The sequence below is a fragment of the Hibiscus syriacus genome, unplaced genomic scaffold (assembly GCF_006381635.1).
Source record: "Hibiscus syriacus cultivar Baekdansim isolate YM2019G1 unplaced genomic scaffold, ASM638163v2 tig00117048_pilon, whole genome shotgun sequence".
Taxonomy (NCBI): Eukaryota; Viridiplantae; Streptophyta; class Magnoliopsida; order Malvales; family Malvaceae; genus Hibiscus; species Hibiscus syriacus.
In genome coordinates, this window is record NW_024063538.1 from 1,711,563 (window position 1) to 1,730,396 (window position 18,834).

The following is an 18,834-nucleotide window of genomic DNA, read 5'->3' on the forward strand; positions in this document are numbered from 1 at the left end:
ATTATTGAGTAGAAATGAGTGCAAATATGTATATGTAAGTTAGGAATATGAAAGGGGATGAAATATGAAGCATTTGAGTTGAATTAAATGGATTTTCGGGCTTAAAATGCAAATTATGGGCAATGTGTATCGATGCACATTAAATGTGCATCGATGCACTCTTTAAAGAAGAAACGTTGAATGTAATTGGTGCATCGATGCATAAGGAGTGCATCGATGCATCCCTTTAAAAATGAAAACATCGAAGGTAATTTGTGTATCGATGCATGGGTAGTGCATTGATGCACATATTAAAGAATGCATCGATGCACTGCAGAATGTATCGATGCACTTCAAGGGGAAATTGAAATAGACATTTCTTTTGGTCTAAGAAATGATAGATTAGTGTATATCAATTGGATACTGATATGTATCAATGTACGATTATATAGATATCGAGCACGAACAAGTTCGGGTCGATTGGCAAGTTAAGATTCGATCAAAAGAGGGGAAAATCATAAAGTGTATTGGAACGTAGTGAGGCCAAGGTGAGTGCACATTAGATAGTGTATTATGTTTAATGGAAATAAGACTTGTGACAAGTCTATTTCCTATAGTAGAATGTATGAATTCATTAATATGAGCATATGTTTGATATGTTATGCGTGTGTTATTGATTGTTACATATGTTAATGATATGAGTGAATAAATGTTTATATGATACATGTTAAGTGTCTATGATATATGCACACATGATAATATGATATAAGTTAAATTATGTAATATGATACATAACTATGAGATAAGTGAATAAATGTATATATGATAGAGATTATGTATGTGATAAATGAATGATATGAAAAGTGACATGAACTATGTGAAAAGAAGCTACCTGATTACAGGTACATGTGAAAGAAGTTATGAGTTTATAAGAACATGTGATATGAATGTGTATATGTGATACTTGAAAGTGAATCATATTATTATATGAATATGAGAAATGATATGATAAAAGCTATAAGCATATGAGATATGACTATGTGAAACGATATAAAAGAGAATGCTCATGTAAGTGTTAGGAGAGCTAGAGGTATAGTTGGCATGCCAAGAGTCGAGGGTCTACGCGGTCCTTCGGAACATAGTGGTCCTTTGGGACATAGTGGTCCTTCGGGACATATGTGTTATATGTAGTCCTTTGGGACATCTACGTGGTCCTTCGGGACAAATTCTACGCGCCCCTAGTGAGAATTATATGAGCTGTGGTGACAGCATAGTGCACAACCTCAATAAACTCACATATCTACAGTTCTCACATGTATACATGGGCTAATAAAGAGATAATTGTGAAATCAATGTATGTGATATATGTATATGAATTGCACGATATGATATATGTTTTGATATGGGTTATTGTATCTGTTACATGAATATATGTTGATGTATATGTGAGTGAGTATAAATGACTTATATATGATGATATAAGAATTTGTTATAAGTTATATAATATGAATGTAAGAGATCATATGAATAAGAAATAAAATATATGAAGTATAATAGTTGTTCCTGCATGATTACAAGTTAGAGTTTACATTATATATTTATTCGCCTCACTAAGTCATAAACTTAGCGTGTGAGTGTTTCACACGCAGGTTCTTACAAGCTTATGGATTGTTAAGGTGCAAGTCAGGTCAACATTTTTCCTTACAAAGTTTCATATCAGAAAATAAATGATTTAAATGTATTTTATGGTATAAAAGTCTAGTTGGCATGTATTTAAAAGATTTGAATTGTATAAGCTCTGAATTGTATAAGCTCTGAATAGTTCTGTAAACGTTTTGAATAAGTTATATGTTATAAAAGTTTTTAAATTACTCACTATTTTATACAAGTAAATGTTTTACAAGTCATTGTGACACCTCAGACTCGGATCCAGGTCGGATTCGGTTTGGGGGTGTTACATTAACCATGTTAAATATCGTCTCTTGTGTATGTTTTATTTTATATTGATATCGTTTTAATATTTTTTCGATTTCAAATTCTTAACATCCCATTGTCATTGTCAGATATCTCATTGTCATTGTCATTGTCATTGTCTCAAATTCCTAAATTTTAATATTCAAATCCCTAAATCAAAATCCTAAATCACAATATCCAAACCTTAATTCCATAAATCTCAATACCTTAATTCAATCTCGGGTTTTACTAGTGTTGCTACTGGACCTCCGCTACTGTTACTATTGCGCTGCATGAATTTGCTTATATTTTCAATCGAATTGCAATTTACAATCCTAAAACTGCCGCAAAATACAATTTGCAACCCAAAAAAATGTTGATGGCCATTAGGTGGGTGGGTGGTAGTGGAGTTAGTCGACAGTAATAGTGGTCGGAGGCTCATTGATGCATAGAACTACGTGAGGTTTTGATGACTTTTAGGGCATTTTTTTAAAAAATAAAAAAATTAGAGTTTTTTTTATTTATGAATTTTATTTTTAAAAGTTAATGGAAATTAAAAATTAGATCATGTATTAAATACATATTAGTTGACAAATTTTTAATAGAATCTTTTAACGATAGTTAGAGTTGTGACATTTAAAATAATAATATTTGTAACGTTAAACATCTACCGAAACGAAAAATTATATAATTTAGTCAATTTTTTCATATCAAAACCTTATTTATTTGATAATAATTATAGGTTTTGGAGTAAGAAGATTATATCCTAAAAATAAAAAATAAAAATCGCCGATCCGATGGAGCGAGTGATATCCTTAACAAAGAAAAAGAAGAGGCTTTTACGTATATGAGGCGTGGACTTTTTTGCCTTCACTAAAACTTGCTTTAGAATTCAGATCCGCAGCACCAAAAGGCAAGGGAGCTTACCATTTCTGAATCCAAACAAGGGAAAAGCTTTTTCAGTTTTGCTTCCACGTTTTAAATGGCTGATGATGAGAATCAAGAGCAGAAGCCGTCGAAACCACTGGCGCCGTCTAAACGGCCGGTGATTACTCCCCCGCCACGGCCTTTCACGGAGGCTTTCTTCAACGGCGGGGCAGGCTTCATGGGCTTCAGTCCAGGTCCCATGACGCTCGTTTCTAACTACTTCTCCGGCACCGACGATTTCAAGTCCTTTTCTCAGCTGCTTGCTGGTGCCATGGCGTCGCCGGCAGCAGCCACCTCTCAAAGACAGAACTTCGCTCTTCCTACTTCGGCCGAAGATCAGGTCGATGTTAACCACGCTGAAGGTGGAGCTGACGCCGGATTGCGGTTCAAGCAGAATAAGCCGGCCGGTTTGGTGATAACGCAACCACAACCGTTTTATGCGATGCCGCAAGGGTTGCTGAGCCCTGCCAGCTTATTGGAATCTCCTGGATTTAGTGTATTTTCTCCTGGTGCTCAGGTAATATTAACGAGTTTAATTTTCCCTTCAAGGATGATTTTTTATTTTACGCACTACTTAATAGTTACCACTGCATGTGAATTCATTGTTAAATTTGATTGTGAGTTTTCCCAGTTTGTTGGTCTCTGGTCTAGAATGTGGTGCTTTTAGAATGGGAAAGGAGAGTTTGCTAATTTCAAGTATATGGGAATAGTTTCCCTATAGGTGCTCGGGATCCTATTTTTATTAAATATCTATAACATACATATGAATATGTAAATATGATGTCTTATAATCCTCCTATTACATGAAAAATATCTAACCATATGCATACTCGTATGTCAAGTCTATAATTTGTGCATGTGGCAATGTGGGGTGTCATTGTTAGTGGCAGCAATTAGGCTTTGCTTGGTAATATGGGAAGATAAAAATTAAAAAAAAAAAACAAAGAGAAAATGCATTACCTTGCCCTTTTCCTTTATAGTCAATCATTTTAACCAATTTCCTCTATTTTTGAAATGTATAGGGACCTTTTGGAATGACACACCAGCAGGCTTTAGCACAGGTCACTGCCCAGGCTGCACAAGCTCATTCACATTTGCAAATCCTTGCCGAATCTTCATCAACACCTCCATCATCTTTGGCACTAGTTTCTTCTTTTACTGCCAATACGGATCAGGAGGTGTCAACCTCGTTGCAGGACTCTAGTGTTACAACGAAGCAACCATCAGACATATCTCAGTCTGATAAGAGATCCCAACCTGCTTCGCTTATCATCGATAAGCCTGCCGATGATGGGTACAACTGGCGAAAGTATGGTCAGAAACAGGTAAAAGGCAGTGAGTTTCCGAGAAGTTATTATAAGTGCACGCATCCTGGTTGTCCCGTCAAGAAGAAGGTTGAGAGTTCAGTCGATGGCCAGGTCACTGAAATCATCTACAAAGGGCAGCACAACCATCAGCCTCCTCAGTTGAATAAGCGTGCAAAAGGTAGTGGAAGCTTAAGCGGAACTTCAAATAATAAGGGAAATTCTGAATCAACTTCCCAACTTCAGAGTGGCAACTTGAGCATAATCCAAGTAGGGACATCCGGTTATTCAATGTCCAAGAAGGACCAGGAGTCTAGCCTAGCTACAGCTGAACGTATTTCCAGGACAAGTGATAGTGATGCAGTTGATAATGAAACCGGTGCTGATGAAAAAGACGAAGATGAACCTGACAGCAAAAGAAAGTATGCAAAGATTTCTATATTCATCTTTATGCTCCATTGAATCAGTGATGAAGTCCCAATCCAAACAAACTTGTTTCTTTATATGCAGAAATGCAGAAACTAGAGTTTCAGACCCATCTTCCTCGCAGAGGACTGTCACAGAACCTAGAATTATATTGCAGACGAGAAGCGAAGTTGACCTATTGGATGATGGCTATAGGTGGCGCAAGTATGGTCAGAAAGTCGTCAAAGGCAATCCTTATCCAAGGTAATTGTTTATCCGTACACCAGGTGATAGCTCTTCGCACAACTGTAAAACTTACCTTTTTGTTTGAATCATGGTTAAGAGAGACACTTCAGTGTTGCATTTTGTCTTGTGTTTGATTATTTGGGTCATTCCTAGTGCAATTTTATGGTTCCACAGGAGCTACTATAAATGTACAACACCGGGATGCAATGTCCGTAAGCACGTCGAGAGGGCTTCAACCGACCCCAAGGCTGTTATAACAACTTACGAGGGAAAACATAATCACGATGTACCAGCTGCCAAAACTAGCAACCACAGCACGGCTAACACTGATACATCAAAAGGAAGAACACAGAATATAGCAACGGACAACCGTGGTATAAATAACAGTGCGAACAACAGAAAACAACCAGTAGCACGATTGCGGTTAAAAGAAGAGCATGTAACATAGTATCTCTGAATTGCAAGAATGAAAGAAAAAAAACATGGAAATGTTGCCATATTTCAGGCAAATTCACTCAAAGGGCAGATGATATGTAATATTCAAGAGAACAGGCGACAACATAAGATTGAATTAGGGTTCCGTGTTGTATGCAAACTAGTTTAGTGGGCATATATATATATATATACTGTAATTTAATTCTCTTATTCCATGCATTCTTTTGTACATGGATCATATCTTGTTTCATATGATTTGTCGGACACCAATATGTTTGAATCTCATGAATTTCTTAGATTATATCTCCTCTGCCCTTTGTCAATACACCTGTTGACTTGTGAATGTGTTTAAAACGCTATATACTTTAATGATTCGTATTAAATCTAATCTAATCTTCATATCACTACTACAGTAACAATATCAGGATATTGTGTTTTGACCACAATTTTAAATGTCATGTCAAGGTTAGATTGGCATAATGGATTGTAACTTTGAATTGCGAAACAGTCTAATTGATTCATTTGTTTGGGACTTTAGCTACATGGTTTAACCGCCTCTCATCAACTTGGGACTTTGTGACAATTTTACAAATGAAATTTGAGTTTTTTTAAATCTAAGTATCTTCTTATAAAATGATTAATTATATTTTTAATATAAAATATATTTAATTTGTTTTAAATTTCATTAATTAAATAAAACCAAAAATATTCATATGTTTTTTTAAAATAAACCAAAAATACATTTAATAATTTATTAAAAAATAATAAACAAAACACAAATATAAATATCATATAATTAACCGTACTTTATAATCATTAAAAAAAATCATTAATTGTTGGGGAAAGCTGAATTTCATATGAAAGCCCAAATCTCTCTAGAAAGCAAGATTTCGGTCGATGGTCCCTGGAGTTTCTTGCTGCATAAGTCGAACAAGGAAAAGAGGTGGAGGAGTCTACAAGGGCACATCTGAGTTTAAGCAGGAATTGTGATTAACGAACATATCGATTCATCTATTTTCTTCTCTGATTAGAGGTACGGTTTTCTCCAATTTAAACTTTACTTTTTTACTTTAAGGCTTTAGGGATTTGATTTTTTTGGGATTTATTTCTTTTTGTTGTCCCCGTAATATCCATCAAATTCTTGACATTTCTTCTAGTTTTCTTTTACTACCGAAATTTTGTTTGCGGTTCAGTTCATTTTATGATATTTTCTTTGAAATGTTTCTGTTTTTACTGTTCTATTTTGTTTTTGTTTTTGTTTTTTTAATTCCGCTTTGTTATCTCATACTTCGGAGACTTCCGCCATTTTCATCGGCGGTGTTATGACCTTTTGTACCTGCTTTTTGTTTTAAATAAATAAAACGAATTTTATGTTCCTTTTATTAAACACGGGGAATGGGAAGCTTGTTGATGTTCGGTGTTAGGCGGCGTAGACATCACATGGCTTCATAATTTTCAGCTGGTTAGCTTCTTAGGTTCTACGTGAGTACTAATTTTCCCTTTGGACCATATCATGTGGTGGCTTTTGCTTTGTAGTCGGGTTTAAATTGCACTGGTAATAGATAACAGTGGAAATGTGTTGTTTATAAAAAAATGACATCGGAGTTGAGTTACAAAAAGCATAGAGCTTATGCACTATTCCTGATCTGAAGACCATCGGTAGAATTGGATTTTGAATGTTAGAAAAGAGAACATAAAGTGAGGTCGTTAGTACTTCATTGTTTACTTGTATATTCTATTGATTTGAGGAACATTAACAAACGAGTGAAGTTTCAGGGTGATTAAGAGGGGTTTCTAAGTTGTTTCACCTCCACTCTTTGGGGTAAACACCCCTCCTCCCGCTTTGGAATTAGGGAACATCGGATGAGTAAATATTAAGTCCTTTTTACTTCTAAATAAACTGTTACCTGGCATAGCGTTTTTATTAACCATTTTAGCAATATATAAAAACATAGAATAATTGATACCAAAATTTCATATATCATTCATTTTCACACTTCTAAATGTAATTGTGACTCTTACAAATTGTTGTCATTTGATTGAAAGTTGTAGAAGTTTATAGATTTTATTAGGGGTATTATCTTTAGCAATTTGGATTTAATCTTACATCACTGTTTCTTTTGTGAGAAACTTAATCACTTTCCATAGTTATCTGAGGGTTACTGAAGCAAATGTTGTGTGGTATGTGAGAGCAGGAGATAATTATTGTTCTTTTGTGGTATGTTGATACATGATACCTGCAGCAAGTTATATGCTTTGTAGTTCAGATATGTAATGTATATTGTCCAGAGATTGTACTGTTATCTTTTGTATATCTGATATGTTTTCATGCATATTGTCAAGACATGTTCAAAGGAGGCTGAACAATGAAGCTCTTTGTTTCAAAATTTTGGATGAATCGTTATATGGCCTATGAAGGTTGGAGTTGGCTTTGTTAAAAAAGTTAGTCGTTTGATGATGCTTAGCTATGTTGAGTGATGAAATAATTAGTTAGTTGATATTAAAATCTCATTGACTTTTGCATTCTTTAATTTGGTTCAATTGCAGACACTTTGTCAAATTAGCTGGTAACTTCTTGGGTTAGTTTAACTTTGTACCTCTTTGTAACAAAATTTAATTATATGGGCAAGTTCAATCATGTCAAATTTGATTGTTGATTTTGCAGGATTGGAATTTCAAAGCATTTATGATGTCTTCATCATACCTCCCACAACCACTGATTCAATTGCTCAGGCCCTAGTAGCCAAAACGCCATCTGAAGCCATCTCAATCCTTTATCGTGTACTAGACAATCCTTCGTCTGCACCTGATGCTCTGCGGATTAAAGAGCAGGCCATAACAAATCTCTCTGATCTTCTTAGACAAGAGAACCAGGCAGAGGATCTCAGAAGTCTTCTGACCCAATTGAGGCCCTTTTTTGCATTAATTCCCAAGGCAAAAACTGCTAAAATTGTCCGTGGTATAATTGATGATGTTTCTAAAATACCAGGAACTTCAGATCTCCAGATTTCTCTTTGCAAAGAAGTGGTGCAGTGGACTCGTGTTGAGAAGCGAACTTTCCTGCGCCAACGAGTTGAAGCAAAGCTTGCAGCTCTTTTGATGGAGAATAAGGAATATTCCGAAGCATTGAATCTCCTTTCTGGCCTAATCAAGGAGGTCAGGAGGTTGGATGACAAGCTTCTTCTCGTGGACATAGACTTGTTGGAGAGTAAGCTTCATTTCTCTCTCCGAAACCTGCCTAAAGCCAAGGCATCTCTAACTGCCGCAAGAACAGCAGCAAACGCAATTTATGTACCGCCAGCTCAACAGGGTAATATAGATCTGCAGAGTGGAATCCTCCATGCAGAGGAGAAAGATTACAAAACTGCTTATAGCTATTTCTTCGAAGCATTTGAAGCTTTCAATGCTCTCGAAAATCCTCGTGCAGTATTTAGCCTCAAGTATATGTTGTTGTGCAAAATAATGGTGAGCCAGGCTGATGATGTTGCTGGTATAATATCCTCCAAGGCAGGTCTACAATACCTGGGGCCTGAACTTGATGCCATGAAAGCTGTTGCTGATGCCCATGCAAAACGTTCCCTGAAGCTCTTTGAGATTGCTCTTTGTGATTTCAAGGCCCAACTAGGGGAAGATCCTATCATTCACAGGCACCTTTCTTCCCTGTATGACACACTATTGGAGCAGAATCTCTGCAGATTGATTGAGCCTTTCTTGAGGGTTGAGATTGCCCATATTGCTGAACTTATTGAATTGCCTGTGGATCATGTGGAGAAGAAACTTTCTCAAATGATTCTGGATAAGAAATTTGCAGGGACTCTGGATCAGGGTGCTGGATGTCTCGTCATATTTGATGATCCCAAGGCCGATGCCATCTACCCCGCAACATTGGAAACCATCACCAACATTGGCAAGGTTGTCGATAGCCTCTATGTGAGGTCTGCTAAGATAATGGCATAGGGTGCCATATGTAGCTACTACACGCTTCTAGCCAGAAACAAACTAGTGCTCGGTCTGCATTCTAATTATTACATGTTTCAAGTTAATGGTGTTTTACTGCGGAAATTTGATTTGCACATTTGAACATTTGCCACCAGATTGTTATGTTACTCGGACTCGGATTTAGATATTAGAAACGATAGTGTTTGGCACGAGTATATTCCATTTTATTTTGAAGCTTCTTGTGTATTTGGAGGGTCTAAATGCCAGCTTGCTTGTGCACTCATTGTTTGACAAAATTTGCTAGAATGTACAAAGCACTTTTATTTTTAGTATTACTATAAAACCAAAAAACTTGATTTCCTGAAATGTAATATTCATCTCAATTCATAAAAATTTTGGTAAGTCAATAAATTATTGAAATTTTGAATAAACAAGTAAATATTTACTAATTAAATTTGTGTATTATAAGCATGCTTTTTACATTTTATTTATTTTTTTGGGTTTTAGTTTGACCATAATTTAATCAGATGGGGAGATTGTTTTCCTTTTGGTGAAAGTATCATTAACTATATCTGATTAACGTGCATACACGAAAAGAAAATATACCAATAGATTTCACATGTTTAGGATTTAATTCTTTACATGTATAAGTCCGGCTTATGATTTTCTTAATAAATAAAAAGGGATAAAGTACACAAATGGTCCCCCTACTATAGGTGTTATTTTGTTGAATCCCCCAATTATTAAAAGTTCCAAAATAATCCTTGGACTATATGACGTTACTCTGTTGAGTCCCTTGACTGTTAAAAGTTACAAAATGGTCACCTGACCATTCACATGTTCCAAACTCGTCCTTCTTTTGGTAAAAAAATTGACAGTCATATGAATTGAACATTTATCTACTGACTGAGATATGATAGTCGTTTGAGATTTTGATATCAGATTTTAGTATATCTTAGTCAGTAGGTTAATGTCCAACTCAAACCATCGTCAATTTTTTACCGGAAAATGATGACTTTGGAACATATGAATAATCATTTTGTAACTTTTAATAGTGGGAGTCAACAAAGCAACATCCTATAACAGGATAACCATTTTATAACTTTTAATAATCAAAGACTTAACAAAGCAATGTCTTATAGTTTAGGGACCATTTGTCTACTTTACCCAATAAAAAAATTCTAACTCCACGTACAAATTCAAGATGTTATCATGATTATGTGTTTTTTTGTAATATATTAAAAAAGTAAAAAATAAAAATCATATAACGTCGTCTTAAACCTGTTTATAGCGTCTTTAAAACGAAGTTATTTGTTTTCGGACCATTATTTATGTCAAAATCTTTTCCATATCAAATAAAATTTTGAAATTAAATGGAAATTAAGCTTTGGCAATTTTGGAGGAAGCTACCTTAAAAGTGGGAGAGACAATTGCCCTACCGATTATGATGGTTTAATTACCTTTAGGTTATTAATATATTTGAAATCATTGTAATTAAATCATTGTCTCTTCCAAAATTTATTGGTTTAATTATATTTTAAGATCTTTTAGTTTTAAAATTAAATTTTGACTTTTAATTTTTCTAGTTTAATTACTCTTTAAGATTTTCAATTTTAAAATTAATAAAATTATATCACAACTCCTTTAAATTTTATGATTTATTCAATTTTAAAGACATTACTTATTTTAAAATTAAACAACTTATCACCCCATATAATTTCTTAATTGCTTTATGATTGAGGTGATATTTTAATTATGGAGACAAATACACAGAACATTTTAAATAAATAGAAATATCAGCTCCTTTTCGAAAAAAATGGGAGCTCCCCGTAAATTTAAAGGTCTGTTTCTGTAAATTAGGAATCTCACTTTCGTTTTCAGTCGACCTCAAGACTGCTTCGCTTTTCTCGTTTTCCATAATCTCACCCAGAAAAGCGAAGAAGGAAAAATCAATTTATTGTTGGATCTGACTAAGGTAACTTGTCCCCCCCCTTCTCTCGATCTCATCTCAATTTCATCGTCCATGATTTAATTATTTGTTTGTTATACATGCGTTGATCAGCAGTATAACTATAAGGTAGAGGAAAGAAAATGAAGACGGAAAACTAAAAACAATAGAAACGATTTTGAATCTTGAAGGTTGACTGCAACTATGAGTCAAAGTCTCTGCATTTAGAAATTCAAGTTTCTTTTCTTCTTTCCTTATTTTTTATCATATTTTATGAGTTCTGGACTTGTGTATTAGATCTATGTTAGTTTTTCAGTTGATTAACCTGTGATTTGGTGGTTTTATCTTTGCACTTTGTTGATTGGAATCTGGTGAAATGAAGTTTTTTTTTCCTTTCATTTTGCTAGATCTCTTAAACTGTGATAGGTACTGCTGTTACCTGTTCTTTTAAGTGGAAGGGAATTTAGGCAGATAAATTTAAATATATTTTTTTTCACTTATACGAAAATTTGGGTTCTGTTTGTTCCTAGTGATTCTGCTGCTTCTTGATAACTGCATTATCTTATTTTAGACTTCTTCTAGTTGGTTTAATGCACAAATTACAATTCTTTTGAAGATTATGGTTTTCATCATTGCTAGGGTTTTTTCTGCGTAAAATAACTTGATCTCCTTTCTGGGCTGCCTATATATGCTCAAACTAGCTTATGCATGCTATCATGCTAGCTTATTTAGTCTTCTGTGTATTCGTTGTAGCTACTGAGGCTGCTTTAAGATGTTTTTATCTTATTTAATTGTTGAGCAGTAGTTGATTCTTTAGCTATGAAATTGTTAGTGAACTTGTATATAATGTCCGTTTTTGTAACTTTTGAAGGTTATGCTCTTCTGGGATCCCTGTGCCTTTCTTTCTAACAGTTGGTAAATATAGAAAGGCCTTAGGTTCGAGAAGGATATTACTCAGAAATGGGGCGTCTCAAGCTGCAATCTGCGATCAAGGCAATTGAGGAAGAACCTGAGGACTATGATATTACATATTCTAACAAAGCTACTTTAGCATGTATGATTAATTCGGAAGTAGGTGCTGTATTAGCTGTCATGAGGAGAAATGTAAGATGGGGTGGTCGATACATGTCAAGTGATGATCAGCTAGAGCACTCTTTAATTCAGTCATTGAAGGCATTACGGAAGCAAATTTTCTTGTGGCAGAATCAGTGGCATGCCATCAACCCTGCTGCATATCTCCAGCCCTTTTTAGATGTGATTCAATCTGATGAAACTGGTGCACCAATCACTGGTGTTGCTTTATCTTCTGTTCACAAAATTTTAACCCTTGATGTAATTGATCAAAATACAGTAAATGTTGAAGAAGCTATGCGTTTGGTAGTTGATTCTGTGACTAGTTGTCGGTTTGAGGTGACAGATCCTGCCTCTGAAGAAGTGGTACTCATGAAGATACTTCTGGTTCTTCGTGCTTGCATGAAAAGTAAAGCCTCAGTTATGTTGAGTAATCAGCATGTTTGTACAATCGTTAACACGTGCTTTCGAATAGTTCACCAAGCAGAGAAGAAAGGTGAGTTGTTACAGCGAATAGCTCGCCACACAATGCACGAACTTGTTAGGTGTATATTTTTACACCTTTCAAATGTTGGGAACACGAAGCATGCCTTGGTTAACAGAAGTAACACTGCCAAACTAGAGGTTAGTGCTTGCTCTAGTGTTTCGCGCTCTCTTTTTTATTTTTTTAAATTTTGGTTTCAACCTCTTCTTTAGCTTGTTTCCTTTGCCTGCTTTTGAAGTAAGAGAAAAGAAAACATGCCAGAAGCCACTTGATATTTCTTCAGTTATGTTTTGTTTTTCTGGTTATGGTTTTCATCACTACTTTATCTTATCTAGAGTTTTCTGCTTTGCAGCTTGGTGGGATGGAAAACGATTATGCCTTTGGGGCTAAACAAGATGAAAATGGAAACAGCTCTGAGTATGATGGTCAAGCATCTTCTGGAAGTTTTGCATCCAATTCTGCAGGTCCGGTAGGAACTGTGAGGGAAGAAAGTATGGTAGTAGCTGGTAACGGAAACGAGACAGTTCCATATGATTTGCAGCTCATGACAGAACCATATGGCGTCCCTTGCATGGTGGAGATATTTCATTTCTTGTGCTCTTTACTAAATGCTGTTGAACATGTGGGAATGGACCCACGCTCAAATACCCTAGCATTTGATGAAGACGTGCCACTTTTTGCCTTGGGCTTAATTAATTCTGCCATAGAATTGGGCGGGCCTTCCTTCCGCCATCACCCAAGGCTATTGAGCTTGATTCAGGATGAATTATTTCGTAATCTGATGCAATTTGGGTTGTCAATGAGTCCACTTATTCTTTCAATGGTATGTTGTATTGTTCTAAATCTTTATCACCATCTCCGTACTGAACTCAAACTACAGCTTGAAGCTTTCTTTTCCTGTGTAATTCTGAGGCTTGCACAAGGCAAATATGGAGCTTCGTACCAGCAGCAGGAGGTGGCCATGGAAGCTCTAGTTGATTTCTGTAGGCAGAAAACATTTATGGTGGAGATGTATGCTAATTTAGATTGTGATATAACTTGCCGCAGTGTGTTTGAAGACCTTGCTAATTTGTTGTCAAAGAGTGCATTCCCTGTGAACTGCCCTTTGTCTGCAATGCACATTCTTGCCTTGGATGGTTTAATTGCTGTTATTGAGGGAATGGCTGAGAGGATTGGAAATGGTTCGGTTAGTTCAGAGAAGGCCCCGGTTATTCTTGAGGAATATTTGCCATTCTGGATGGTGAAGTGTGATAACTATGCTGATCCTGTTCATTGGGTTCCATTTGTCAGGCGGAGAAAATACATCAAAAGAAGGTTGATGATTGGAGCTGATCACTTTAACCGTGACCCAAAAAAAGGGTTAGAGTTCCTCCAAGGAACACATCTTTTGCCTGACAAACTTGACCCACAAAGTGTGGCTTGCTTTTTCAGGTACACTTCTGGATTAGATAAGAATCTTGTTGGGGATTTCCTGGGAAATCATGATGAGTTTTGTGTTCAGGTTCTTCATGAATTTGCTGGGACATTTGATTTCCAAGATATGAATCTGGATACTGCACTAAGACTGTTCCTGGAAACTTTTCGATTGCCTGGAGAATCACAAAAGATACAGAGGGTGCTGGAAGCATTCTCTGAGAGGTACTATGAGCAATCCCCACAGATTCTAGCTAACAAGGATGCTGCTTTGTTATTATCATATTCACTTATAATGCTCAACACTGACCAGCACAATGTCCAAGTAAAGAAAAAGATGACAGAGGAGGATTTCATCAAGAATAATCGGCATATAAATGGAGGCAGCGATCTACCTCGAGAATTTCTGTCGGAATTATACCACTCAATATGCAAGAATGAGATCCGCACAACTCCAGAGCAAGGCTTTGGTTATCCCGAAATGACCCCAAGTCGGTGGATAGACCTGATGCACAAGTCTAAGAAAACTGCGCCGTTCATTATAGCTGATTCTAGAGCATACCTTGACCATGATATGTTTGCAATAATGTCTGGTCCGACAATTGCTGCTATCTCTGTTGTATTTGACCATGCTGAACATGAAGATGTTTACCAGACTTGTATTGATGGATTCTTAGCTGTTGCTAAGATTTCTGCATGCCATCATCTTGAAGATGTGCTGGATGACCTAGTTGTGTCTCTCTGCAAATTTACATCCCTTTTGAATCCATCATCTGTTGAGGAACCAGTGTTAGCTTTTGGTGATGACGCCAAAGCAAGAATGGCAACTATAACTGTTTTTACTATTACAAATAGATATGGTGATTATATTCGCACAGGTTGGAGGAATATACTGGATTGCATCTTACGACTGCACAAATTGGGTCTTCTTCCAGCTCGTGTAGCCAGTGATGCAGCTGATGAGTCAGAGCTCTCTGCAGACCCTGGTCATGGAAAGCCAATTACAAATTCTTTGTCTTCAGCTCACTTACAGTCCATAGGTACCCCGAGGAGATCCTCTGGATTGATGGGCCGGTTCAGTCAGCTTTTATCTCTTGATACAGAGGAGCCAAGATCACAACCCACTGAGCAACAACTTGCTGCTCATCAACGCACCCTTCAGACAATTCAAAAATGCCACATTGACAGCATATTTACTGAGAGTAAGTTTTTGCAAGCAGAATCTTTGTTGCAGCTAGCACGAGCTCTAATTTGGGCTGCAGGGCGGCCCCAGAAAGGAAGCAGCTCACCTGAGGATGAAGATACTGCCGTTTTCTGCCTGGAGTTGCTTATTGCTATTACCCTGAATAATCGTGATAGGATTGTGCTTCTATGGCAGGGTGTCTATGAGCACATAGCTAATATTGTTCAATCAACTGTTATGCCTTGTGCGCTTGTTGAGAAGGCTGTTTTTGGGCTTCTTAGAATTTGTCAAAGGCTGCTTCCTTACAAAGAGAACCTGGCTGATGAACTCTTGAGGTCCCTGCAGCTTGTCTTGAAGCTTGATGCTCGAGTGGCTGATGCATACTGTGAGCAGATTACACAGGAAGTAAGTCGCCTAGTGAAGGCAAATGCTACCCATATCAGATCGCAAATGGGGTGGCGTACAATAACATCTTTACTTTCCATCACAGCCCGACATCCAGAAGCATCTCTAGCCGGTTTTGAAGCTCTTTTATTTATATGTCTGATGGGGCTCACTTACTCCCAGCCAATTATGTTCTCTGCATAGATGCTGCGAGGCAGTTTGCCGAGTCTCGTGTTGGACAGGCAGAGCGATCCGTACGTGCACTGGATCTTATGGCCGGTTCTGTTGATTGTTTGGCAAGGTGGACCCATGAGGCTAAGGATGCAATGGGAGAGGACGATGCTGGCAAGATGTTTCAGGATATCGGTGATTTATGGTTGAGGCTTGTGCAGGGACTCAGAAAAGTTTGTTTGGACCAGAGAGAAGATGTCAGAAACCATGCTCTTCTATCATTGCAGAAGTGCTTGACTGGAGTGGATGACATCCACATTTCTCATGGTTTATGGTTGCAGTGTTTTGATCTTGTAATCTTCACAATGCTAGACGACTTGCTTGAAATTGCTCAAGGACACCAAAAAGACTACCGCAACATGGAAGGCACGCTTATTCTTGCCACAAAGCTCCTTTCCAAAGTGTTCTTACAGTTACTCCATGAGCTCTCACAGTTACTACATTCTGCAAACTGTGGCTCGGTGTGCTCAGCCGAATGGAAAAATATATGAAAGTAAAAGTCCGAGGTAAAAAAAGTGAGAAGCTTCATGAGCTAGTGCTTGAGGTTCTTAAGAACATCTTGCTCGTAATGAAGGCAAGGGGAGTACTCATGCAGAGAAGTGCACTAGGTGGAGATAGCTTGTGGGAACTGACATGGCTGCATGTGAATAACATTGCTCCATCTTTACAGTCGGAGGTTTTCCCTGATCAGGATCCAGAGCTCAAGCATGGTGAAACTGGTAATGCAGTGTCCGGTGAAACAGTTTCTGTTCCTTCAAATGAAACAACCACCTCTGAAGGGGCTGGTGCAGGAAGTTAACATTGTGTATGGTTTGAGAAGGGTTTGTCGTAGTTGTTACGCGCACAATATGTTGCTCTTTTTCAAGGTGATCCTTATTGATGCATTAGAACATGCGGCAAATCCTAGTATTGTTTGGAGGTATTGGATGCAAAATGGTGCAAGGGATTGGGAAAAATTAGAGTGAGCCTTAGAAATGTGGATAAGTTGTCGAGTTATAGTTGTTATTTTAGATTTGGCAAGTGTCATTACTGTCTCCACGGAGCCTTGCCAAAATGTTGTTTCAAAAATTGGTATTCCTTAGAAACTTTACTTGGTTCTTAATCTGCATATGGCGTTTCTGGCTTTTTCAGTGTGAAGGATTCGGCCAGTTTGTTTCGACTAGCCGGACCTCGGTCCCTGGGCTTTTATGCTTGTATTGCTTTTTCTCATTGATGTATAGAAGCATAGGATTAGAAGAGTTTACTTGAAATGGCAATGAACCATCTCACTTGTGCGTTATCACTGAATCTTCAGAAAATGCTTCGTTCATAGATCAAAATTGAGCTCTGCAACTGGACATGGTTTCTACTGACTGGATCAACTGCTGCTGTCGATCTTCTTACTTAATGCAATTTTTATTACTGTAATTGAAATTTTCAATTAAAATGAAGGCCCGACATAAACATAATATAGATAGATAATTAAATATGACAACATAATCTCTATGAACCTTCAAAATCTATAATACGAATAGGCTAAATGCTTCACGAAACGGTCAATTAAATTCTCCTCCTTTCCTATTCTCTTCGCGAACAGTTGGTTAAAATTACATTAGACTATCTCCCCTAGAACCCCATCATTTCTTATTTATTCTTGTAACAGTTTATTAAAACTGTTTAGTTTATTGGTTCATGCCTCACGTTCTCATTTCCCATACGTGGGATATGGGATAGGTAGTTTTTGGGTGGTTTTGATGGGGAGCCACACTTATAAATATCCATCTAACCAAGGTCCTTAAGCACCATAATCATTCATTCTAAATAATTTCATTGAGAGCAATTGAAAATTTACTCCATCTATGTGAGGTTTTGAGTGTTTAAAAGACCCTTGACGGTTCAAGTTTTGTGCATCTAAATTTGGAGTGGCTGACGGTGGTCAAAGGTGGTTCACGTAAATCAACATCAAGTTACATATTTATGTTTTCCAGTGGAGTTATATCTTGAAGGAGTGTCAAGCAAACCTTAACTACTACTTTCACTATAAAGGTTGAGTTCATTTCTTGTTTTGAGGCTACGTCACATAGAGTATGGTTAAAGAGTTTCATTTCTAGGCCTAAACTTGCGGACTCGATTTTTAGGTCATTAATGATATATTGTGACAATTCAGTTGCTGTCTTTATAGCTAAGAATAACAAAAATGAAAATTGAAGTAAACACGTCGACATTAAGAATCTAGCCATAGGGAAACATGTTAAAGAAAAGAAAATGGTCATTGAGCACATTAACACTAAGCAGATGTTAGCTGATCTTTTAGCTAAAGGCAAGGTTATCACTATGGGACTTGTTTCTACTTTGTAAATTTTCGTTGTAAGAACAATTTTAATGAAGCTCTATTAAGTTTGATGTTTCTCATTTTGTTGTGTGCACATTAATTTTAATTATTTTGAGAAATATCACTACAATTTAGACCTAGAATAAACAATTGGTTTATTCATTAACAAATTTGACTAAGTGTTGAGACTTGGTACATTGTGATACATTGAAGATATTACTCAATTATAAGAGAAAATATCGCTTTGATTTGTGCATTATGTTTTGACTTTAAGTTATGTTTGTTGGTAATGCTCAATCCCACATAGTATTGGAAACACTATTGGGAATAGTATTTAAGGCTTGGCTTTCCCTCTTCCTTGTTGAGTGATAGAGAACAAGGGGGGCTCTCGCGCACCGCTGCCGCCGTTCATCTCGGCTCGGCTCGGTCGTGGTCGTGGTCCGAGTGCTTTCCAATCAGAAGAGCAATACCACTAGCAGTCCACTCTGGTTTCGGATGTACGGAATTCAGAGCGACTGTGTTAACCTCGGGGGACGATCCGCCTACTGCAGCGATTACACACATCGGGGCGAATTCGTTTCTAAGGTAGTTGTTTTTACCACGACACGGTTTACGAATTTG

General features: G+C 37.0%; 1 protein-coding gene and 2 pseudogenes across 2 annotated transcripts; all 3 read left to right on the plus strand.

Moving 5' to 3' along the window:
• Positions 1-2,757: 2,757 nt before the first annotated feature.
• LOC120197664 (probable WRKY transcription factor 3) lies at positions 2,758-5,550 on the plus strand. Of its 2 annotated transcripts, XM_039199104.1 has the most exons (5): positions 2,762-3,376; positions 3,882-4,039; positions 4,076-4,585; positions 4,674-4,832; positions 4,989-5,550. In XM_039199104.1, exons 1-5 carry the CDS (start codon positions 2,915-2,917, stop codon positions 5,260-5,262), a joined length of 1,563 nt encoding a protein of 520 aa, XP_039055035.1. In that variant the 5' UTR covers positions 2,762-2,914; the 3' UTR covers positions 5,263-5,550. The 2 variants fall into 2 exon arrangements, with proteins under 2 accessions (XP_039055034.1, XP_039055035.1); XM_039199103.1 differs by having other exon boundaries at positions 2,758-3,376; positions 3,882-4,585.
• Positions 5,551-7,938: 2,388 nt separating this feature from the next.
• Positions 7,939-9,397, plus strand: LOC120197665 (annotated as a pseudogene).
• Positions 9,398-11,063: 1,666 nt separating this feature from the next.
• Positions 11,064-17,152, plus strand: LOC120197663 (annotated as a pseudogene).
• The last annotated feature ends 1,682 nt before the right edge of the window (positions 17,153-18,834 follow it).